Source organism: Lepidochelys kempii, chromosome 1, assembly GCF_965140265.1.
Source record: "Lepidochelys kempii isolate rLepKem1 chromosome 1, rLepKem1.hap2, whole genome shotgun sequence".
NCBI classification, from domain to species: Eukaryota; Metazoa; Chordata; order Testudines; family Cheloniidae; genus Lepidochelys; species Lepidochelys kempii.
This window is the reverse complement of record NC_133256.1, coordinates 123,950,480-123,971,109: the sequence shown is the minus strand read 5'-3', so window position 1 is coordinate 123,971,109 and position 20,630 is coordinate 123,950,480. Positions and strand designations below refer to the sequence as shown.

General features: G+C 40.0%; 1 protein-coding gene across 1 annotated transcript in view; it reads left to right on the top strand.

The window, feature by feature from the left end:
- Positions 1–581: 581 nt before the first annotated feature.
- CRLF2 (cytokine receptor like factor 2) overlaps positions 582–20,630 on the top strand; it is a 30,199-nt gene continuing 10,150 nt past the window's right edge. The window contains exons 1-5 of the mRNA XM_073327755.1: positions 582–657; positions 13,199–13,310; positions 14,289–14,464; positions 15,772–15,911; positions 16,945–17,107. Of these exons, the coding sequence (XP_073183856.1) occupies positions 582–657; positions 13,199–13,310; positions 14,289–14,464; positions 15,772–15,911; positions 16,945–17,107 (667 nt within the window). The remainder of the gene's footprint in view (positions 658–13,198; positions 13,311–14,288; positions 14,465–15,771; positions 15,912–16,944; positions 17,108–20,630) is intronic.

Genomic DNA, 20,630 nt, shown 5'->3' with positions numbered 1-20,630 from the left:
CTTGTACAGCAACCAGGGGACCACTTAGTGGCAGAGAGGAAAACATACTGCATCCTCTTTGGGGCTATAGCAGCTGCTGTTCTTCCCCAGAATGCCAGAGTATTCTGCCCCCTCTCCTTTGCTGACTCCTGGATCCTGCTCTCCCCCTGCTTGTGGTACTGCAGTCAGTGATAGAGCCAGTTAATGGAGTGTGTCATCATGGTGCACTGGGTCCTGGAGTGCCTTCAGTGCTAAAAATACCCTTCCCCAAAGCAGACCAGAGGCTATTAGGCATGATTAAGCCGTATACTAGTAATTATTATTATTCAATTACTATTATTCTTCTGCCTAACAGTGGTATCACATAATGTGAATAACATAGGCAGACACGTGAAGTGCTGCTGTTCTGTAATAATATATATTTCATTCATACATTTGTATATACATGAAAATTAACTTTTTGTTTCCTGTTGTCATTTCCTCTAGTTCCTTCCAGTCTCTGATATTAAGCAGTGAACTCCGGAGGTTAAGATTACTCATGAAGAAATGCTATCAAGGCTTCCCGTGGTAATCTGATCATAGACTAATGAATATTTGCAAGTATGGGGTTAGTCCTTCAAGCCCATGCAGCAATCTTTATCTTGGGCAACCTGGTGGCTTCTCAACCACTTGCACAAAGTAAGTTGAACTTCCAGATATTAATTTTAAAACCTGATGTGCAGATTCACATTATTTCTGTGGATGCTTTATTTGCTTCATGTTTTATCAAGTACAATACCTTCTTAAAAAATGTGGCCCGTTTCATCACTGGTGTAACATCACAATGACTTCAGTGGAGCTACACCAGGCATGTATTTGACCCCTGTTTCTTCACAAATCTATAGGGATATAACAGAAATATTTAAAATGGTTTCTTCCAGTTAACATTCAGGGAAGATGAATGTTTTGTTTGAAGATAAGGGGAGTGCCTCTCAAAACTCTGAGAAGTGGTACATACTGCCGAAGTTATGAATTATGCGAGCAGGGATCATGTGCAAAAAATAGAAGTGCAATCTTCTGACAAGATATTCATATTAAAAACCAGAGATTAAAGTAAGACTTAAACAATTAATATTCTCTCATATTAAGTAGTATATGGGATAATGCCCATTGACCTGAGGATACTGAAATATCCATTGACCTGAGGATACTGAAAAAGTATATACTTAATTATACATTTCCCAGAGGGGAAAACCTCACTTATTATTAATCCACGGTAACAGCTTGGATATTTGATAACCCGGACATTAAAATATCTGTCTTTAGTTATATTGCACAGTATCATTATTACTTGTGCTAAGAAATAAACAAATTAACTCAAAAATCCATTAAAAAAACCACCCAGCACACATGGATGACAATTTGACCTTCATTCTTGTTAACTCTAAGTTCCTGTTTTTCATTTCTGAATTTCATGAAAAAAAATCATGGTTTAAGATTCTTCCAACAGTTTATCATTTTCTTTAGAAATCTGTACTATATTATATTTTATGTCTGAAACATACTACTTATGGCAACTCAGTAACACAAGGACCGATGTTCCAGTACTAATTACCTGGTATGGTTATTTACAAAGTGGGTGTAACACTCTACTATTCACATATGTTAGATCCAATTTGTACAAGCATAAATGACCTCATAAGATGCAAGGCTGTGGAGAATCAGCCTAGTAGTGCCTAGCTACTGCAGTGTCTGCTGATCCTACCAATTGTGTGCCACTTCCGCCTGCTATGAAGCCCAATAGATGTAATAAGGAATACGTTTCTCCCAGGCATATGCACTCACTTTCTCTCCATCTCACTCCCTCTCATTTTTAAGACAGGGATTCACTTACCTTTTATTCTGAGTCATGGGAGCTCATTTCATGCTTTTCAGTGCTTACCCTGAGTAGCATTATTTCCTACATGCGGTTCTACTGACTTAGATGAGATTGCTGTCATGGATAAATAATATTCAGTGCAAGTAGCTGCTGCAGAATCAGTTGCAGGGTATCAGTCTCAGGCTGGCTCAATACAGCAGGCTAGGAGCTACTGCATGTGGAAGTACTATGTGTGGTTGCCTATTAGGTTTTAATCAGTTTGGGGAAATCAGAAGTGGTTTTTCTTTTTTGTTCTGTTTTGTTGTTTTGGTGAGATTGCAACGGTTCCAGAACATTGGTGTTCCACTCTGTTATCTTTGTAGATATGTGTTTTTTGTCTGTTCCATTACATTCAGGTTTATTATGGTGTTCCTTTTGGTTCAATGATAAAGAAAAACATTACTTGTGGTTCGCAGTACTGCTGCTTTCCTAATTGCTCTGGGTTCTGCTTGCATAAATTACTGAGGATGGTGGGCTCAACTAATAGTCACATTTTCTGCTTATTTTTCCTACCAGACGACTTCCTGCACATGCAGAGATCACATATTTCATGTATTTATGCTTCTACACACTTTCAGTGCATTCAGTGATCAACTGTGCCAATAAGACCCTGTCATTGAGGGCCATGTGGTGCACCATTAATGCTGTTGGAGTTCCAGCAAGAATTTTCCCTCAGAGAACAAAAGTAGAGTTTTCCCCGGAGCTGGAAGAGTCTGACCTTGCTGTGGCCCTTCCAGCAGTGCAGCAGGTTCCTTACTGAGTTCTTGGCCAGGTCCACTGGCTGACACAGGAGGGCATGGGTCCAGAACAGCTCTTCAGGGCAGGCACTGTCTCCTTGCTGTATGGTAGTACAGAGCCTAGCACTATGAGGCCTTGGCTTCCAGCCATGCTACAGTAATAAATAATTATAATAATAATAATTAACTAATAACCCTGCTTCTTTCCTGTCACTTTGGGGTGTCATGTGATCTCCCTGCTCTTGTGCAACTGTGGGGCAGCGGGAAAAATAGGGGGCTACAATTATTATGAAATGAGGCACCCAATTGGCTTGTAAAGATCCTGACTGGGTGGACAGTTCAATGCTTAAGACCATCCCACTTACCCTCCTTGGAATCATGAAGCCTATGAAAGGGGGAGAAAATATCCTTTGTTTTATCGCTCTACCTTGTTCCCGCTCCTCCCCCCCCAAGTTAAAACTCTCTGACTTGACTCCCATGAAAGCCACTTTCCACTGACATAAGACGGTTCTCTTTCCAAAAATGCAGTGTCTGCCCATAGAGGACAATAAACATCCCTGCAGCAAACGGGGCAGGAAGTGTTGGGCGTAAGAAGGGATGATTAACATTTGGATAAGCTATGGAAAAGAATCCAAACTACTGATGCTGATCTGAGTCAACCTTTTAAAAATATTATTTAAAATAATACCTTTTCTTTATTTATATTATTATTTGTAAAGATGAACACAGTACTGTCCCAATACTTAAAGAGAGAGCATGGGTCCAGATCCTCAAAGGTATTTTACTCCCATCACATTTCAGAGGGAGTCTGAGGGTCTGGTCCCTACTCTGGAACACATAGGGTATTGGAGAGGGCTCTGAAATGTATATGAAATACTTAAACAAACCAAAAAAGTGCAGAGTCTGAAGTTCATTTCCTCAACAGCAATGCATATTTTAATAATCAAATGATTTTAAAATGTATTTAAAATTATATAAGTCCTCTGTAATTGAATACATTATTTTAAAATCTTTAACAGGTTATGCCATCACTTACCTTTTATGAAGTTCTTAGAAACTAGAGTACATCAGATGGTTCCTATCTCACCAGATGTTTTATTATAACCCCCCACTCTCTTTCTATTAATTACTCACTGTTTATTGTTAATGTATTTACAAGGTGTACACTTCAATGACCATGTTTGCTAGATGTCAAATACAGATGTGAAAATCCCAGAGTTCCAATCCATAATATGCAGCAGGCCTATAGTTATGTGCAGAATAAGACCGCGATTCTGCAAAGATTCCTGCATGTGGTTAGCTTTACACAATGCACATAGTCCCACTGAAGCCAAGAGGACTAAATGTAAAGTTAAGCATATGGGTAAGTCTTTGAAGGCTCAGAATAAAAATGACAATCTTTAAGGCCGAATAAAAAGCATATAAAGCCAAAACATAAGGTCTTTATCCAGGGTTAGATTGAGCCTTTAAGGGACAGCCTATACTAAAGGATAGTATGGAGCTATCCTCCCACAGGAGAAGGACCAGGAGGCATTTTTTGTGGGATGCAGCTTACTCCATCCTTTGTGACCAGTCATCTCTATTGGTTTTCCATGGAGGGTGAGACCCCCCAGCCTCACCTCCTCCCCATCCCTTTCCATCCACTCTGGGATGTCAGAAGGAAGTGACCACAGAGCCTGGGATTCTGCCTTGTGCTTGTGAGGGGTGTGTAAAAGTGGGTAAATGGATTGTTCTCTCCAAATAGGCAGAATCTAACCCTCAGTTTCCCTGGCAGCCTTTTGAAAAGGAATCCAGAGGAGCCCAGGTGGCTTCCCTGATTTGCCCACTCAGAGTCTGCAGATCTTGAACAGTACAGAGTCTCTGACGAGGGGCCTCTATGGGGTGGGGGAGTTCTTGTGTTGTACCAATAAAATAAAAACCAGCAGGATCTTATTAAAGGGAAAAAGGCAAAATACCACATTTATTGTGAATACAGAAAGAATCATAGTAAGCAGTTAGTTATAGCTATAACATGCCATTCAATCTCATATTTATTCACACATTCATTCATACAAACACACGCTCACAGGTTCTGCAAGGTTGTTATCATAGTTACCAGCCTTAGAGTTGCTCATGCCAAGCCACTGGCCAGGTGGCCTGGACATGAGGAGGGAGCAGGGCCTTGTCAGATGCTCATCTGATGCTCCTGGAAGTTGGTTTGCAGAATCAGACCCCAAAATTCTCACTTTTTAGAGTCTATTTTTATAGGAATTTCTTCCTATGCCAGTCTATGGGAATTGCTTCATCATGCTGTTGCTGAATCAATCAGCAGATAGCACATTCCTGACGGCTCCAAGATGTTATCTTGTTCTTTGGTTCTCCCATTCTTGAGGCTGTTGGGTGGATTCCAGTCTGCCCTCCGGGTGGGGTCCTCTGGTTATTTCCACTTGACACCTTCTTCAGCCGATGGACACTGGATTCTTAGGCTGGCACCTCCCTGATCATTCAGTTATTATCCACACCAAGCATCCATCCACATACATCCTCTCTCTCTATTTTAATCACAATGGTTAATACAACAAAAGGGCGGGGAGTCTCTGGGTGCTGTTTCTGTTGTTAGAGTATTGCTTTGAGTCTCTCTCTCTTGTGAATTGCTTTGAGAACAGACTCTGTCTTAGAATGTACTAACACAGTTAGCAGCTTGCAAGTTTCACACATAGAGGGAGAGAAACAGTACCAAAAACCAAGAGACCTCTTAATTAGTAATACCCTGGAATTTAAACTATGGGGAATCAAACTCATTTGTGATTTTAATACAGAACTTCTTTAATATGATCCAACATAATCCCCCTTTTGACACTAAGATTTATAATCGTCAGTGTCACTTTCTATGTAGCCTATTCAAGAGAAAGTACTGTGAGGCAATTTGAGTTTGTGATTCCAATTCATGCCACATACATGATCCTAGTGATGTATCTTTACTACAAGGTTCTGGGGCAACAGGCAAGGTGAGGCACACCCACTTTTGAGGAGTCCATTCGGTACAACCTCTAGTGTCCAATAGCTTCCCTCCCTCCCCAGCCCACTGGCTCAAGGTCCAGGGTAGCCAAAAGGATCCCATGTGTAATATGGGGAGTGGGTTAACCTTCAATACCTTTGCCTCCAGGGACTGTTGGTGTGCAATTTTGACAACAATTTCTCCCATTAACAAGTCTGGTTTACAATAGTGGAAACATATTGCATCCATTCATATTGATAGGTGTCAAACAATGATCTCTTTCTTTTTTAACAAATGCATCAAACCCTTAATATTTCCCAATATGACCCAGAACATTTTGTGTTCCAAAGTAGCTAGTGCAAGTATCTGCATTTCAGTGCATCCCATAGCTATGGCTGTGTAGTTTCCTATTTCTAATATATATATATTTTTTTATGGATAAGCCATGTGGTAGTATTAAGCCACTACTAAAGATTCCATCGGCCTTTTAGGTTACCCAGACCAATTTGGACCAAGTCTACATTGGCATGTACTTGTTTTTGTATCAGGCTGTCCTGTAGCTGGGACAGAAAGCTTAATTTATTTTTAATTACCTGCAGGTCTTCAGTATTTTTTTTTAAACACACAACAGTGCTAGCAACAACACAAAACACAAGACAAAACATAGAACACAGAACACAATTTCTATTGTGACAGTAGATTCATGGTATTGGGTTGCTTTTCAGCTGGCAGCTTTTCCTGATTTTCTGAAAGACAAAAAGAACATGTTTCTACCCCTTTTGGGGTGGCAGATTATTGCTTAAAATATTTCTTTTACAAATACCCTTGCTGATTGCAGGCAAAACAGAGAAATTGCCCCCATATTTTCCTGTTTTTGTTCTATAGGCAGGCCAGGTTTCAAAGGCTTTTATCTTTTAAGGGTTATGGGGAAATTATCCCACTGTTTAGTCATTAAATCCCTGAGTTTTCCTTCTTATACAGCAGACCAAGTTTATAATGTTTTTCCTGCTGTGTTAAGCTTTAAGTTGTATTTACAGGTAATAACTGAGAAGCATCATTACCATACGACCTTAAAGGATTTTTCCAAAAATCATACACACTATACGTTGTTACAGGGATACTTATTATCATTAAATGTATTAAAATTATCTTGTTATCCCATGCCTTTTATTTAGACAATTTGTTTGCTGACCAGGTATGTCCTTTATCTGCAGCTCCTTTGTGCTGCTAGTTCTTTCCTTCCTTTATCATTTAGGTAATTTGCATTTTCACAGAAACTTCCTGCTTTTGGATTTAAAGCCATCAGCAGCTCAGAGACTCTATCTTAAAAGGGACACAATCAACTTTCACCAGAGTTTTGATTACTTTTAACTTCTGCTTCCAAAACACACAGCAATCTGAAAAAGAAAACCCAACCTATTGTGGGTCCCTTTGGAGCCCTAATAGCATTTTAATTAAGTAGCATGGTATGCTTGCATTTCTTTTGCCCCTTCTACAATATACCCTGCACATGTTCTGGGGCAAATGCACATTTCTTCCATAGTTTAACTTCTATAACATTATCCAGATCCATTTTTACATAAGGTGTCACTATTTCTTTTTTTTGCTTACAGAGTTTTCATGTACCTTTATCAAAGTGACAGTCTGATTACTCAGAGCCATTTTAAGACTCAGTGTTTCTAACATTGCTTCTTTTTGTTTTGTGCACCTCACCCCTGCTGTTGCTTCAGAGAGGCACTGTCTTTTTTTATTTTTATTTTTTTTACTACAACTCTCATCTGCTATTTTGTTACAAAAACAAACAAACAAAAAACAAACAAAAAGAATCCAAATTTTTTTTTTTATATATTCTCCTGATTTTGACTGCCCTGCTGCAGCCACAACTTAAAAACATTTTAAATTTTGTAAAGCATTGAGTTACCTTTTAAGGGTTAAATGCCAAATCCCAAAGCCAAACAACACTAATTACCCGTGTCTAGCAAAAAGGTCTGTCAGTTTTGCAACTTTGAATTAAAGAGTCAAATGGATTTTTAGTGGCATTAACAAAAACAAAACTAACTGGTCCTTAGAACTTTACATATTTACACACACACAGACAGATACATACACATTTTCTTTTCCTTCAACATCCCTTCCACACTGCTCTGTTTTTTACATCTTACATTCCCTTTATACATTTGACGCAGTTAAGTTCCAATAGAACCCTCTTATGTTCTTTTAGCAAATTTGACTAAATTGTCCAGTCAAATGATTTTAATCAGATAGTTTATTTTTGCCTGGCTAATTTACAGACATTCCTTTGGAAAAGGGCCCATTTTTCTTTCAGAATGGCTGCAAAGAAACCAAGAATGCTCTAACACTTTTCCTTTTTAACATTTTCGGTTAAAAGTTGTTTGGGTGAAATACAAAGTTTAACTGCTTAATTCCCTCCAGCCTCTGCAGAGTTAACTTTTTTTTTTTTTTTTTACTCTCTTTTCTCTTTGTAATTATGCCTGGGGGTGCCGTACATAGGACCTTCTCCCCCTTTACCTGCCTCCCTCCAGCCTCTGCAGAGTTAACTTTTTCACTCTTTTTGTATTCCTGGAGTGCCTCTTTCACTATTTTCAGCTGGCTTTGGATATTTGTAGCCAGCACCTTCCAATTGTCTGCTCCCTTTTCCATTTGTGCCTTTTCCTCTTTACATGAAGACAAGCGGAGAGAAGAATCCTTACATGCCTCCCACAACAACCAAATTGCTGCTGCATCTCTTTTGGCAGCACTAGAAGGTTTGTATATGAGGATATACTGAGCCAATCTATCCTCTAGGTCCAAAATAGTGCAGACATCAGCTAGGCCTTGTTTAGTCCAAGGACTGTGCCCAAATTTTTGAAGGATTTGTTTAAAAGGTGTAATTTCTTTAACAAAAGGTGAGGTTGGAGTTCCTTCTGACTCCATTCCTCCCTCTAGTACTGGCTTACCCTGTTTTCTTTTAAACATCTTAACATGGATATTTCAATCTCTTTGTCACTGCTGGTATTACTTAGCAAGTGACACAGCCTAGATTCTGAAATCATAGCTTAATCTATGCGTTTTTCCCCTGCTACCTTCCCGGAGGCCAGCAGGTCCCCTGCTACCTTCTCGGAGGCCAGCAGGTCCGGTTAACCTGTTCTTCCCTGCTACCTTCTCGGAGGCCAGCAGGTCTGGTTTAATCTGTTTTTCCTGCTACCTTCTCGGAGGCCAGCAGGTCCCCTGCTACCTTCTCGGAGGCCAGCAGGTCTGGTTTAATCTGTTTTCCCTACTACCTTCTCGGAGGCCAGCAGGTCCCCTGCTACCCTCTCGGAGGCCAGCAGGTCTGGTTTAATCTGTTTTTCCTGCTACCTTCTCGGAGGCCAGCAGGTCCCCTGCTACCCTCTCGGAGGCCAGCAGGTCTGGTTTAATCTGTTTTCCCTACTACCTTCTCGGAGGCCAGCAGGTCCCCTGCTACCTTCTCGGAGGCCAGCAGGTCTGGTTAAATCTGTTTTTCCTGCTACCTTCTCGGAGGCCAGCAGGTCCCCTGCTACCTTCTCGGAGGCCAGCAGGTCTGGTTAACCTAATAGAAATGCCTAGCTCACTAGAGCTGGCGGTGTGCACACCAATATTTACAATAACTGAGGTTTTTTACCAATATTCCCCCTTTCGCAATTCTCCACCAAAATGTTGTACCAATAAAATAAAAACCAGCAGGATCTTATTAAAGGGAAAAAGGCAAAATACCACATTTATTGTGAATACAGAAAGAATCATAGTAAGCAGTTAGTTATAGCTATAACATGCCATTCAATCTCATATTTATTCACACATTCATTCATACAAACACACGCTCACAGGTTCTGCAAGGTTGTTATCATAGTTACCAGCCTTAGAGTTGCTCATGCCAAGCCACTGGCCAGGTGGCCTGGACATGAGGAGGGAGCAGGGCCTTGTCAGATGCTCATCTGATGCTCCTGGAAGTTGGTTTGCAGAATCAGACCCCAAAATTCTCACTTTTTAGAGTCTATTTTTATAGGAATTTCTTCCTATGCCAGTCTATGGGAATTGCTTCATCATGCTGTTGCTGAATCAATCAGCAGATAGCACATTCCTGACGGCTCCAAGATGTTATCTTGTTCTTTGGTTCTCCCATTCTTGAGGCTGTTGGGTGGATTCCAGTCTGCCCTCCGGGTGGGGTCCTCTGGTTATTTCCACTTGACACCTTCTTCAGCCGATGGACACTGGATTCTTAGGCTGGCACCTCCCTGATCATTCAGTTATTATCCACACCAAGCATCCATCCACATACATCCTCTCTCTCTATTTTAATCACAATGGTTAATACAACAAAAGGGCGGGGAGTCTCTGGGTGCTGTTTCTGTTGTTAGAGTATTGCTTTGAGTCTCTCTCTCTCTGTGAATTGCTTTGAGAACAGACTCTGTCTTAGAATGTACTAACACAATTAGCAGCTTGCAAGTTTCACACATAGAGGGAGAGAAACAGTACCAAAAACCAAGAGACCTCTTAAATAGTAATACCCTGGAATTGAAACTCTGGGGAATCAAACTCATTTGTGATTTTAATACAGAACTTCTTTAATATGATCCAACACTTGGGGGAATTTGCCATTTAGGCGCCCGCTTGCTCATGGAAGGGAAAGGCAGGATCGCAATCAAGGACTTCAGGATTTTGCCTTGAGGAAGGATTGGTTCAGCGGATTGATAATAGGATTACAGAACCTTTCACCTCTTAGTATGGAGAGGAGGTCAGCGGTGATCAAATGCCCTTAGCATATGATGGCTGTGAGGTATTCTAAGTAAAATAAGTTACGTTTTCTGATCACATTCTCAGGGCACATGTGTCCACATCACAAAAAAAAAACAACAACATCACAATTAGTCCTAGAGCTGGCATCCTTGTTGGTAATCTCAGCATTGAGATCAAGGATTAAATGCCAATCTGGCATCTTCCACAGGGATTAGTTATTCCTCGCTAAAAGAAATAAATTATAAACTTGTTCAAAAGGACAGGAATTGTGGTTTATTTTTATGAGTATGTTGAGGTCCTTGTGATATGCCATAAAATGACAAGGGAACGTCCAGATATGTACTGATAGTCACCACAAATTTGAAGGGGAATTAACACAAAAATGTTCACATCTGGCCACCACAATATTTCTCAGGTGTACATAAAGAAATTCAGACCAGTACTTCCCCTAAAAAAAGTACAGTGCTACATCTGACAGTTCCATAAGACAATAGCTGGCTGAAAGACATTAAAGAAGTAATTCCCTTAGAGAAGGACACATATCCAGCAGACAGCATATGGGCTTCAAGGTACTCCAGAGTCATTTTGGGTCCTACATACAAATACTTCATATGGATAGGAATGCCTCTTTACTGCCTGCCATTATGTTTACCTATAACTCAGTGCATTCTGACATTGAAAAATTAAATGAGCATTGAATTTGACTTAGCCTTGAAAGTATGTGATTAAACAAGCATGCAATGCAAACATTCCCTATTTGTTTTTTATGATTCTAACACATGAAAGTTAACGATTCCTACTTGGTTTATAGAACGAAAAATTGTCCATAATAATAGTCATCAAAATATTTATTTGCCTACCTCTACAGGCTGTTGTAAAGACTAATGAGTTAATGTGTGTAAAGGGACTTCAAGATATGTAGTGTTCTGTATACACACTATTTCAATTTTTTAAAATTTAATAATATGGGATCGTTATTTAAAAGAAGAGATGTGATGGAAAAATAAGAAAAAGCACACTATAAATTTGTTTAATTATTCACAGATATAATTTATGCCCACTTTAATGCCCTTTGACACTGCCAGAGATGTGTAAAGTGGCCTTTGTGTCAATAAGAATCAGGCCCAATCACCTGTATCCTGCAAGTGCAGAATTGTTCCCTATAGTAATTTTTCCTGTATTATGATAAATATTTTAAAATGACTCCGAACTGGAACTTACAGTTTATAGATCTCATTTTAGGAGTTTTGTTTCTGATATTTAGCATAAATTTTCATACTCTTGATTTCATTCCACTACCTATAGTTATGCTTCTTGTGTAACCCAGAAAAATTCCCTTGGTTCCTTGATATATGCACCCTTCAGATATTTGTAGCTGTTTATCTTGTCTAAAGATAAATCAAGCTCTGAGGAATATACTTGATGTACCACTGTGGTATTCTAATCAAGCCTGAATAAATGGAAGCAACATTGGCTTTGATCAGATGCCTAGAATCTGAGCAAGAGGGAAGTCTGGTAGTTGGGAGCAGGAGGATGGGAGAAGAAAGAGGATGTGAGGATAGTAAGATGCTCTGAGGTGACCTGGCCATAAGGAGGTAGGGAGAAGTGGCCAGGTCCATTGGGAGAAACCATAAAATTCCTTCTTATCCACTGATTCTAATCTGGGACACTAGCCAAACTAATTCTGAAGGAGAGGGATAAAAAATGGCCAAATCAGTGATGCTGCATATACTATGTGGAGGCAGTGTTTCTTTCTAAAGATTCCACTTCAAGCAGGTATCTGAAATATTATTTAGCTGAAGCCAAATATCGGAAAGTTGGCTAGATTTCCTCTGAAGAGCTATTCAAAGCTGAATTTCAGTATAGCCTCACAAGCTACCCAAATTCAGATCTGATACTTCTCTCAGACAGCCACCAATCTGCAGTAAATCTATTGAAGACACTCAAGTTACACCTATTCAAAACTGGTGTGAGAGAAGAAATCAGGACCATAGTTCTTCTTTCCCAAATACGTAATCATTTTTATTGCTACTTTCTGCATTCCTCCGAGTCTGCTGACATCTTCTTGGCGTTGAGCTGCACAGAACAAAATGAAATATTCCAGGGCAGTTATACTGAAGTTGTATAATGAGGGACTGACATCAACCTGCTCTGCTGTGTGATGACTCTGCATACGTATTTGGGCCTATTGTGCTGCCACATGGCCTTGCAGACTCATATCTATTGTTGTACACTGTGGGCTTGTCTACACTTGAAATGCGACCGAGCCACAGCTCAGGCACTGCAGCTGCGCGGCTGTAGTGCTTCAGTTTAGACATTACCTACACAGACGGGGGAGGTTCTCCCATTGGTGTAGGGAATCCACCCCCCTGAGAGTCTGTATCTATGTCAATGGAAGAATTCTTCTGTCAGCCTAGCGCTGTCTACACTGGGGGTTAAATCAGCTTAACTACATCGCTCAGAGGTGTGGATTTTTCACAACTCCCGAGCAATGCAGCTGGGCCGATCTAATTTTTTAGTGTAGACCAGGCCTAACAGTCCCTCGGTGTTGTTCATTCGCTATTGTTCTCCAGGTTTCTCCTTCCAAATGTTTCAGATTATATTTCTGCAGAGGCCTTGTTTTGTACTTTTCCAGTCTCAATGCCCTTATTATTTTCCACCCATATTTCTAACCTCTCTAGGTCCTTTAGTCTTATTTCTCTGCCTTGCAAGTCTTCACGTCACCTCTCATTTTTTCTGTCGTCTGTGACCGTGGAGTAATTAAATCGGAACTACTGGTCTCTGAACAAATGTGTGGTCATGTCCTTGATTTCTGGGGTTAAAACTGTTTTGTTTGTCATTGCAATGAGACAGGTTTGAAAGAAACTATCAAAATCACAGCAGTCAATTTCAATGGTGAACAGATGCAGATCACATGGGCAGCTAAAGACTATTTCCCTGACAGGAATGTGACTTTTTTTTACAGGTAAGTACTGGCAATGGCTATCCTCTTCCCCTTGGCTAATGTCTTTGGTTAGTGATTCTGAAAGTATGTCTACACTGCAATTAAATACCCATGGCCTGTGTCAGCTAACTTGGGCTCATGGGGGTCTGGAACTCCGTTTACATCACAATTTTACAATCCTGCAGCCCAAGCCCTGCGAGTCTGAGTCACTGACATGGGGCACCTGTGAGTGTTTTAATTGCAACTCAGACCTACCCTTCGCCATCTCACTCAGTCCAAGTTGTGTTTGAGCTACACCCGCAAATGAAAGAGAATCTTATATTTGATCCAGATCAACATGCAGACTCGTTTGTGTTCGCTCCACACCACAACCCTATTTTCCAAACTAATCATCAGATCTGCTGAATACTTAGCTGCACGCAAGTAGTTACACCCACAGTTTTGTCCATTTTTCTGATGCCCACCAGTTTGTCAGAACAGTTGGAGCCATTTTTCACACACACACACACACACACACACACACACACACACACACACACAGCTTTAGCTGCTGTTATAATTAAGAGCTGTGCAGCAATCAGTTGATGCTGCAAATGAAATGAAACATTTATAGCTGCTTTGGGTCAATGACAAGTCAACCAGTAGGAGGTTTACTCAATTGTTAGTGGGTATATGAGACAGCATTTCCAGTAGTATGGTGTAGAAATAGGACATGTCACCAAATGGTGAATGTCTGACACAGCTGTTAAAACAAACCCTTCCCTTCCTAGAAAAGACAATATTAAAGAAACCTCACAATCTCAAATTGTAATGAACAGCTATCTGGAAAGGCAATAGCAATTAGGTACCAAACTCCCCTTTTCCGCTTTGAAAATCCCATCTATAAATTTCCCATGGGAGAAGTATTTTAATAAGCTAAAGTGACAAAACGCAACTAACTCATTTCAATAGATAACATAATAACTGTGTTAACTAATTTTATTTTGTTTTTACTTATAGATTTGGCACAGCTCTTCAAAACAGAACTTGGAAGCAATGCCCCCACTATATACTTGACCAAGGTTACAATTCTGGCTGTTTCTTTAAGACAGAGGGACTCACTCTTAACATCTCTTTTAAGGATAAGAATGGAAGTGAAGAGCTTTTCCATCATCAGCTAAAATCTGATTCCTTTAGTAAGTGAGTGAGCAATGACATTACCAGATTCCTTGGTAATGCTAGTGCCTTCAGTGATCTTCTTTTGTATTGAGTCTGAGATGAAGAGATAGAACTATTTCAGAGTATAAAATATTATCGAGGAAGATGGCGAATTAGTCAAGTGTATAAAATATTATCAGGATGGACAGAATATTGTTCTCTGTTTGGGTATACTGAGGCTTCTTCTTCAACACTTACTTCAGTGGTCACATTGCCTTCACTGGGGCTACTTGTTTTGAATAAAGCCCCCCAAATTCAGATCAAAATCTGGATTTTGAACACTTAAAAATGTAGATATGTTTGGATTTTGAAATATTTAGTATAGTTGACTATGTAGAACATGTAAACATACATGTAGCAACAACTGGAAGCCATGCTTCCATTTTCATAGTGGAGGGGTAAATAGATGATATCACAATGCCAAAATGACAACGGGTTACAGTGAGAAAACACTGGAAGAGTAAGAAAGAGGCATTTCCATTTCTGTTATACTTTTATTGGTTTTATGTATGTAGATGTGCCTTATGGGTTCAACATGTAATGACTATTAGTGCAAAGAAATCTGCAGAATAGTAGGAACTAATACTAAATAAAATAAAATAAACCAGCTATAGAGCACCACTGAGCATGTCTTCTAAAGTTAGGAGAGCTTCCCAGGAGGCAGGGTAGTCTTATGGCTAAGACACTGGAGTGGTGTTCAGGAACTCAGGTTTAATTCCCAGCTTTGTCACAAATGTCCTGTGAGACACTGGGCAAGTCACTTTGGATCTCTGTGCCTCAGTCTTCCATCCCTAAAACAGAGATAATAGTGCTTCAGATCTCACAGGGGGTTTTGCGAAAATTCATTAATATTTACCAGGTGCTCAGATACTACAGGAATGGGAGTGAAGTAGTTAGATTTCTTGCAGGTGGTGTGGATCAAAAGAGAGGGTGCACTAATGTACTTTAGGAAGGGTGTTATGCTCCAACTCCCATGAAGATGCAACTTCCACTGCTAAGAGGTAAACAACCAAATGGTTCAAAATATTGTGCCCATAACCGCTGACCATCTGTAATCAATGTGTCAATTTAGAACAGCACAAATGCATGATGCCATGGGTCTGAATTACATTTTGATGTACAGAAAACAGGCCAGCTGGAGAACTGAACATTCCAGGAGAACTGAACTTCATGACAGTCTAAAGAATTCCAGGAAGGCTTGGGTTTGGGAGCGATGGTTTGAAGTGAGTTGTAGTGATTCTTTTTAAGAGCGTATTGTGTAATTTATATCAAATTTTTTCCTCAGTAAAACCCAATCCGCCTGAAAATGTAACCTTCCATTGGAAAAGAGATACGGTTACGATAGAATGTAATAAACCAAAGACAACAGCAAGGTGCTTGAAGCTTGAACTTCAGTATAAAAGCAAGTATGACAAAGAATGGCAGGTGGGTAGAGTTTGGAATTCTCACTTAGCACAGGAAAGAGATGGGAGTGGCACCTCCACAGAACAGAAAGCATGGGTTTTCCCAACAGGACCATCCCATCCCATCCCATTAACATACACTTGATGGGCTGGCAGCAGAATAATGTCTAGTCTTCACTGCAAAAAAGGTGCATTTTTTCCTTTGGGGTAACTAACACACATGTGCTACCCTGAGGTAAATACATGCTGAAGGCCAGACACTTTAATTTAAAGAAAGGTAAAGTTGTCAAGCAAAACAATCCTATACCTCCTCCAGGGATTAGCCTTGAGGAGTTTACTTCATGGTAAACTAAGTGGCTGGTCTTCAGTGTATTTTTACCTCAAGACAGTGTTAGTTATCCCCAGTAAAAAACACATCTTGTTTAGCAGTGAAGGCAAGCCCTAACATTTGCTAGACTCCTGGATATCTAATGTGTGCTGAATGTCAGCATTCCAGTAAATGGCCACATTTCAAGGGAGATTCACTTCACCTCATACACACATATCAAGAAGACATAGGGGAAAGGCCATATATAAAGAATGGGAGCAGGGAGGGGAATCATAAATGGGAAATGATGATGAAAAATGGGAGAAAGAAGAAAAACAACAGAGAACAGGAGATGGGGAAGAGACAATGTTTCAGGCAACTTATTTATCTAGAACATGAATACCAGCTTTACATTTCATTTCATGGATTAATTCTTCCTAGGCTCATAACTAACGGGTATGCTTTGTGGACCAAAGCTAATTCTGTTTGTTTCACTGCAAATAATTATTGAGACATAAATGTAACAAAGAACTTATACGTTAACTTAACTGTAACATTGTTTAAGGCTAGAAATCAGTTTGAACCAGGAAAATCCATCCAAGATCCAGATCTCCTAAAATTTTTGGGGATGTTCTACTTGTGTCAGCCCATCTCCTATGTTTGTTATTACAATGATATAGTATAATACTGTGAGAAGAAAAATATATGTTGGAAATAATAATTAATGATCAAATATCTTCCTGTCCAGTCTAGAAAATCTGCATGTTGCAAAGTTGAAGAGCAAGGATTTGATCTGGAAAAGTGCTACTCCTTCCGGGTCAGATTGGAAAGACTCGTTCCTTTTTGCAATAGAATTCCTTATGCCAGTGAATGGGCAGAGGCAACAGTTTGGAGAAATGGCAGCTTACTAGGTAAATGCTAAGCTACATTCATGTTCTTTGCTGGGAATATAATCAGGGGAGGGGAGGCTGGGAGAGGGGATGTCAGGTGGTGCATCAGGTTAATTCAAAGTAAAGATCTAGTCAAACAATGGAACAACCGAGTCTAAAGCCACACTGAGTATTCTGGCCTTTGCCACTGATTTAAGACATTGACATGGAAGTGGAAATTTCCCTTGAATCTGTCAAATACTTGGGAAGTGACATAGACAGTTGCTGCCATGTTTCAGGCTCTTCAGTGACTTATGGGGGGAGGTCGTGACATCAAGCTTGCTATGAAGTTGTGGATCTACACAACCATGGTTATACTGACTCTATTAAATGGCAGGGGAACTTGATCACTGTTCCATATCAAGTGGCAGGACAAGATCAGAAATGAGGATATTTGAAACTGAAACCAACAGCCACCTCCATCAATGTTGGTTTGGTTTCAGTGACTTTCTTGGTACAGAGATATTAATAGGATGGAATACCAATGAATTACGAAGCATGTTTATCTAGGAATGCTGCTACACAGCTGGCAATCATCTAGTCACCAAAAGCTTTGGTGGCGGAATAAATTTGCCAGCAATAGACATAAACTGAATATCTAGGCAGACCACCTAAAGGACCAGGTAGAGATTTATGTGGGTGGTGCTCAATCTGCAAGGAGAATACGTCCCTTTGCAATTTGCCATCATGATGATGGATGGATCAGGTTAATTCATAGCCCTTTCAAAAATAATTTGATTCATGAGTGCAAATTGGGTTGGTGGCCTGATCCTTCAGTTCAGATCTATGTTGCTGTAGATGTCCCAAGCAACTAGATCTATCTGGCTTTAAGATTAAACTCAATAAGTTTATGGAGGAGATGGTATGATGGGATAACATGGTTTTGGTAATTAATTGATCTTTAAATATTCATGGTAAATAGGCCTAATGGCCTGTGATGGGATGTTAGATGGGGTGGGATCTGAGTTACCCAGGAAAGAATTTTCTGTAGTATCTGGCTGGTGAATTTTGCCCATATGCTCAGGGTTTAGCTGATCGCCATATTTGGGGTCGGGAAGGAATTTTCCTCCAAGGCAGATTGGAAGAGGCCCTGGAGGTTTTTCGCCGTCCTCTGTAGCATGGGGCATAGGTCACTTGCTGGAGGATTCTCTGCTCCTTGAAGTCTTTAAACCATGATTTGAGGACTTCAATAGCTCAGACATAGGTGAGAGGTTTTTTGCAGGAGTGGTGGGTGAAATTCTGTGGCCTGCGTTGTGCAGGAGGTCAGACTAGATGATCATAATGGTCCCTTCTGACCTAAATAGCTATGAATCTATGAATCTATGAAAACTACTGATTTGGCCAGTAACAAATAGGCTTTGTATTACAGTAGCACCTACATACCCTAAATGAAATTAGTTTCCAGTTGTGCTAAGCCCTGTACAATTTCCCTCTAAAGTGGAAAATTTGTCAGTACACTATTTCAGAATTACAGTGACATTAATAATTATACACAAAGTTGATTCATGGATTGTTCAAATGATGTGTGCAATTTTTCAATGACAGAGATAAATAAGGAAAAGATACTGTCTGTGCCATTGAGAACTTATACACATGATTTAATTTTTTTAGTTCTAGATAATACTTTTTCCTTTCTCCCACAGTTTTGTTTACCTTGTCTGGTTTGTCTGTGAGATATATATGCTGCTGACATCCCTGTTTGAAGGAACTCTTCAGGGTTCCTCAATGTTATTTATTTATTTATTTAGATTTAAAAATGCAAAATTCCCATCCACAGCTCTGTGAAATTTAGCTATAGTTCATACATCCAATAATCACTATAATTATGAGACTAGTACAAAGAATATAGTGCAATAAAGTAATGGAATAAAATAGAATACTACAATAACCTCCAATAAAAATGAAATTGAAATACTCACAGCCAATTAAGTTGAAAAGCCTTAAACCATCAGCCAACCATTGCCTAAATCAGTGGTTCTTAACTTTTACTGCAGCCTGCACCCCTTTGGTTCTCAAAATATGTTCTCGCACCCCTTATCAAAAAATCAAAATATGTTCCCACATCCCTTATCAAAAATAGTTGAAGTAGGTCAGTTCTTTAAACCTAGATATATTTTTTGTTTGTATATTACAGTAATAATTTAAAAATGTATAATGTTAATAAATTAACATTTAGGTTTGATGAAACAAAGTAATTGTACTTACGTGCCTGTGTTTAATTTGTGTTTTTGATGATTTACCTTCTAAAAAAATCTGGCATGTCTCTCACCCCCAGAAAGGGCATCTCGCACCCCCAGGGGGTGCGTGCACTCCTGGTTAAGAACAACTGGCCTAAATCCTCAGAAAACAGAAGGGCTTTTCAGCATGTCTGTATGGTTAACAGATCCAGGTTCTGGCAGGCCAAAAGTGGAAGTATAATCCAGAGTTGTGTGGCCTTCACAGAAAATGCCACACCAGCAATCCCATCAGGTTTAAAATGAGAGAACTCTATCAGTGTAGGCTGAGAGAAGGTGTCTTCCAAGTAGCCAGCTCACTTTTAAGGATTTGTAAGTTAAAATCAACACTTTATATTCCACCTACAAAGTAACAGGCAGACAGTGGAGCTCACTGATCGCTGGTGTTACAGCTGCTGCACCAGCTTCAGTATTTGGTGGTCTCAAGATGCAGCCCCCTCTAGAGTGCAGTCCAGAATATCAAGTGTCTGGCTAGGTCTGCCTCTGACCTTTTCTTTTGCTCATTCCTCGCCAAGCACAATGAAAAAACCAGAACTCTTGCCAGCAGCTGTTACGTGAACATCAGGTAAGCTTTGGATCTAACAAGACCCCCTAGTGCCATCCTGTGCCTCGTTCTTCTAAGTACAGTCTCAAAGACAGATCACATTAAGTTAGAGGACACTTTTCACAAGCTTTAGTAGGTCTGGATTATTCCTTATCGCTTTGCTGGAAAGCAATACTCCCAATGAGTGCCATGAACCAATAGAGAGAGAGTTGCTGTAGTTACATGAACACAGGCAGTCACTCAGTCCACACACCTTCAAATCAGATCTCCACAAGGTGCCATCCACTAGGCTTTATAGGAACTGTGAGAGACTCAGATTTCTAACTCCCCAAAAAGATATCTCTACTTTGACACATGGGGATAGTAACTTCCTGGGGAAAATCTGTCTACACGAAACACTAGGGTGGGAATCCTGGCCTCATTGAGGTCAATGGTAAAACTCTGATTGTTTTCAGTGCAGCCAGGATTTCACTCTGGGACCATACCAAAGTTTTCAGTGCCTGCATACTAAATAACATCTGAAAGGCAAGCCAAGAAGAGTCTCTTAAAATTCCATAATGTCTGAATCCAAGTACTGTCTAGAGACATCATCCCTTCTCCTTGTGGCTTTTTGTGAATATGGACCAGATGGGCAGGTGGAAAACTCTGTTGTTGGGTAGGGTGTAAAACTGGAACTTTACCCATAATGCAGTCATTCCAATATATTAAATATTAAATAATATTTAAA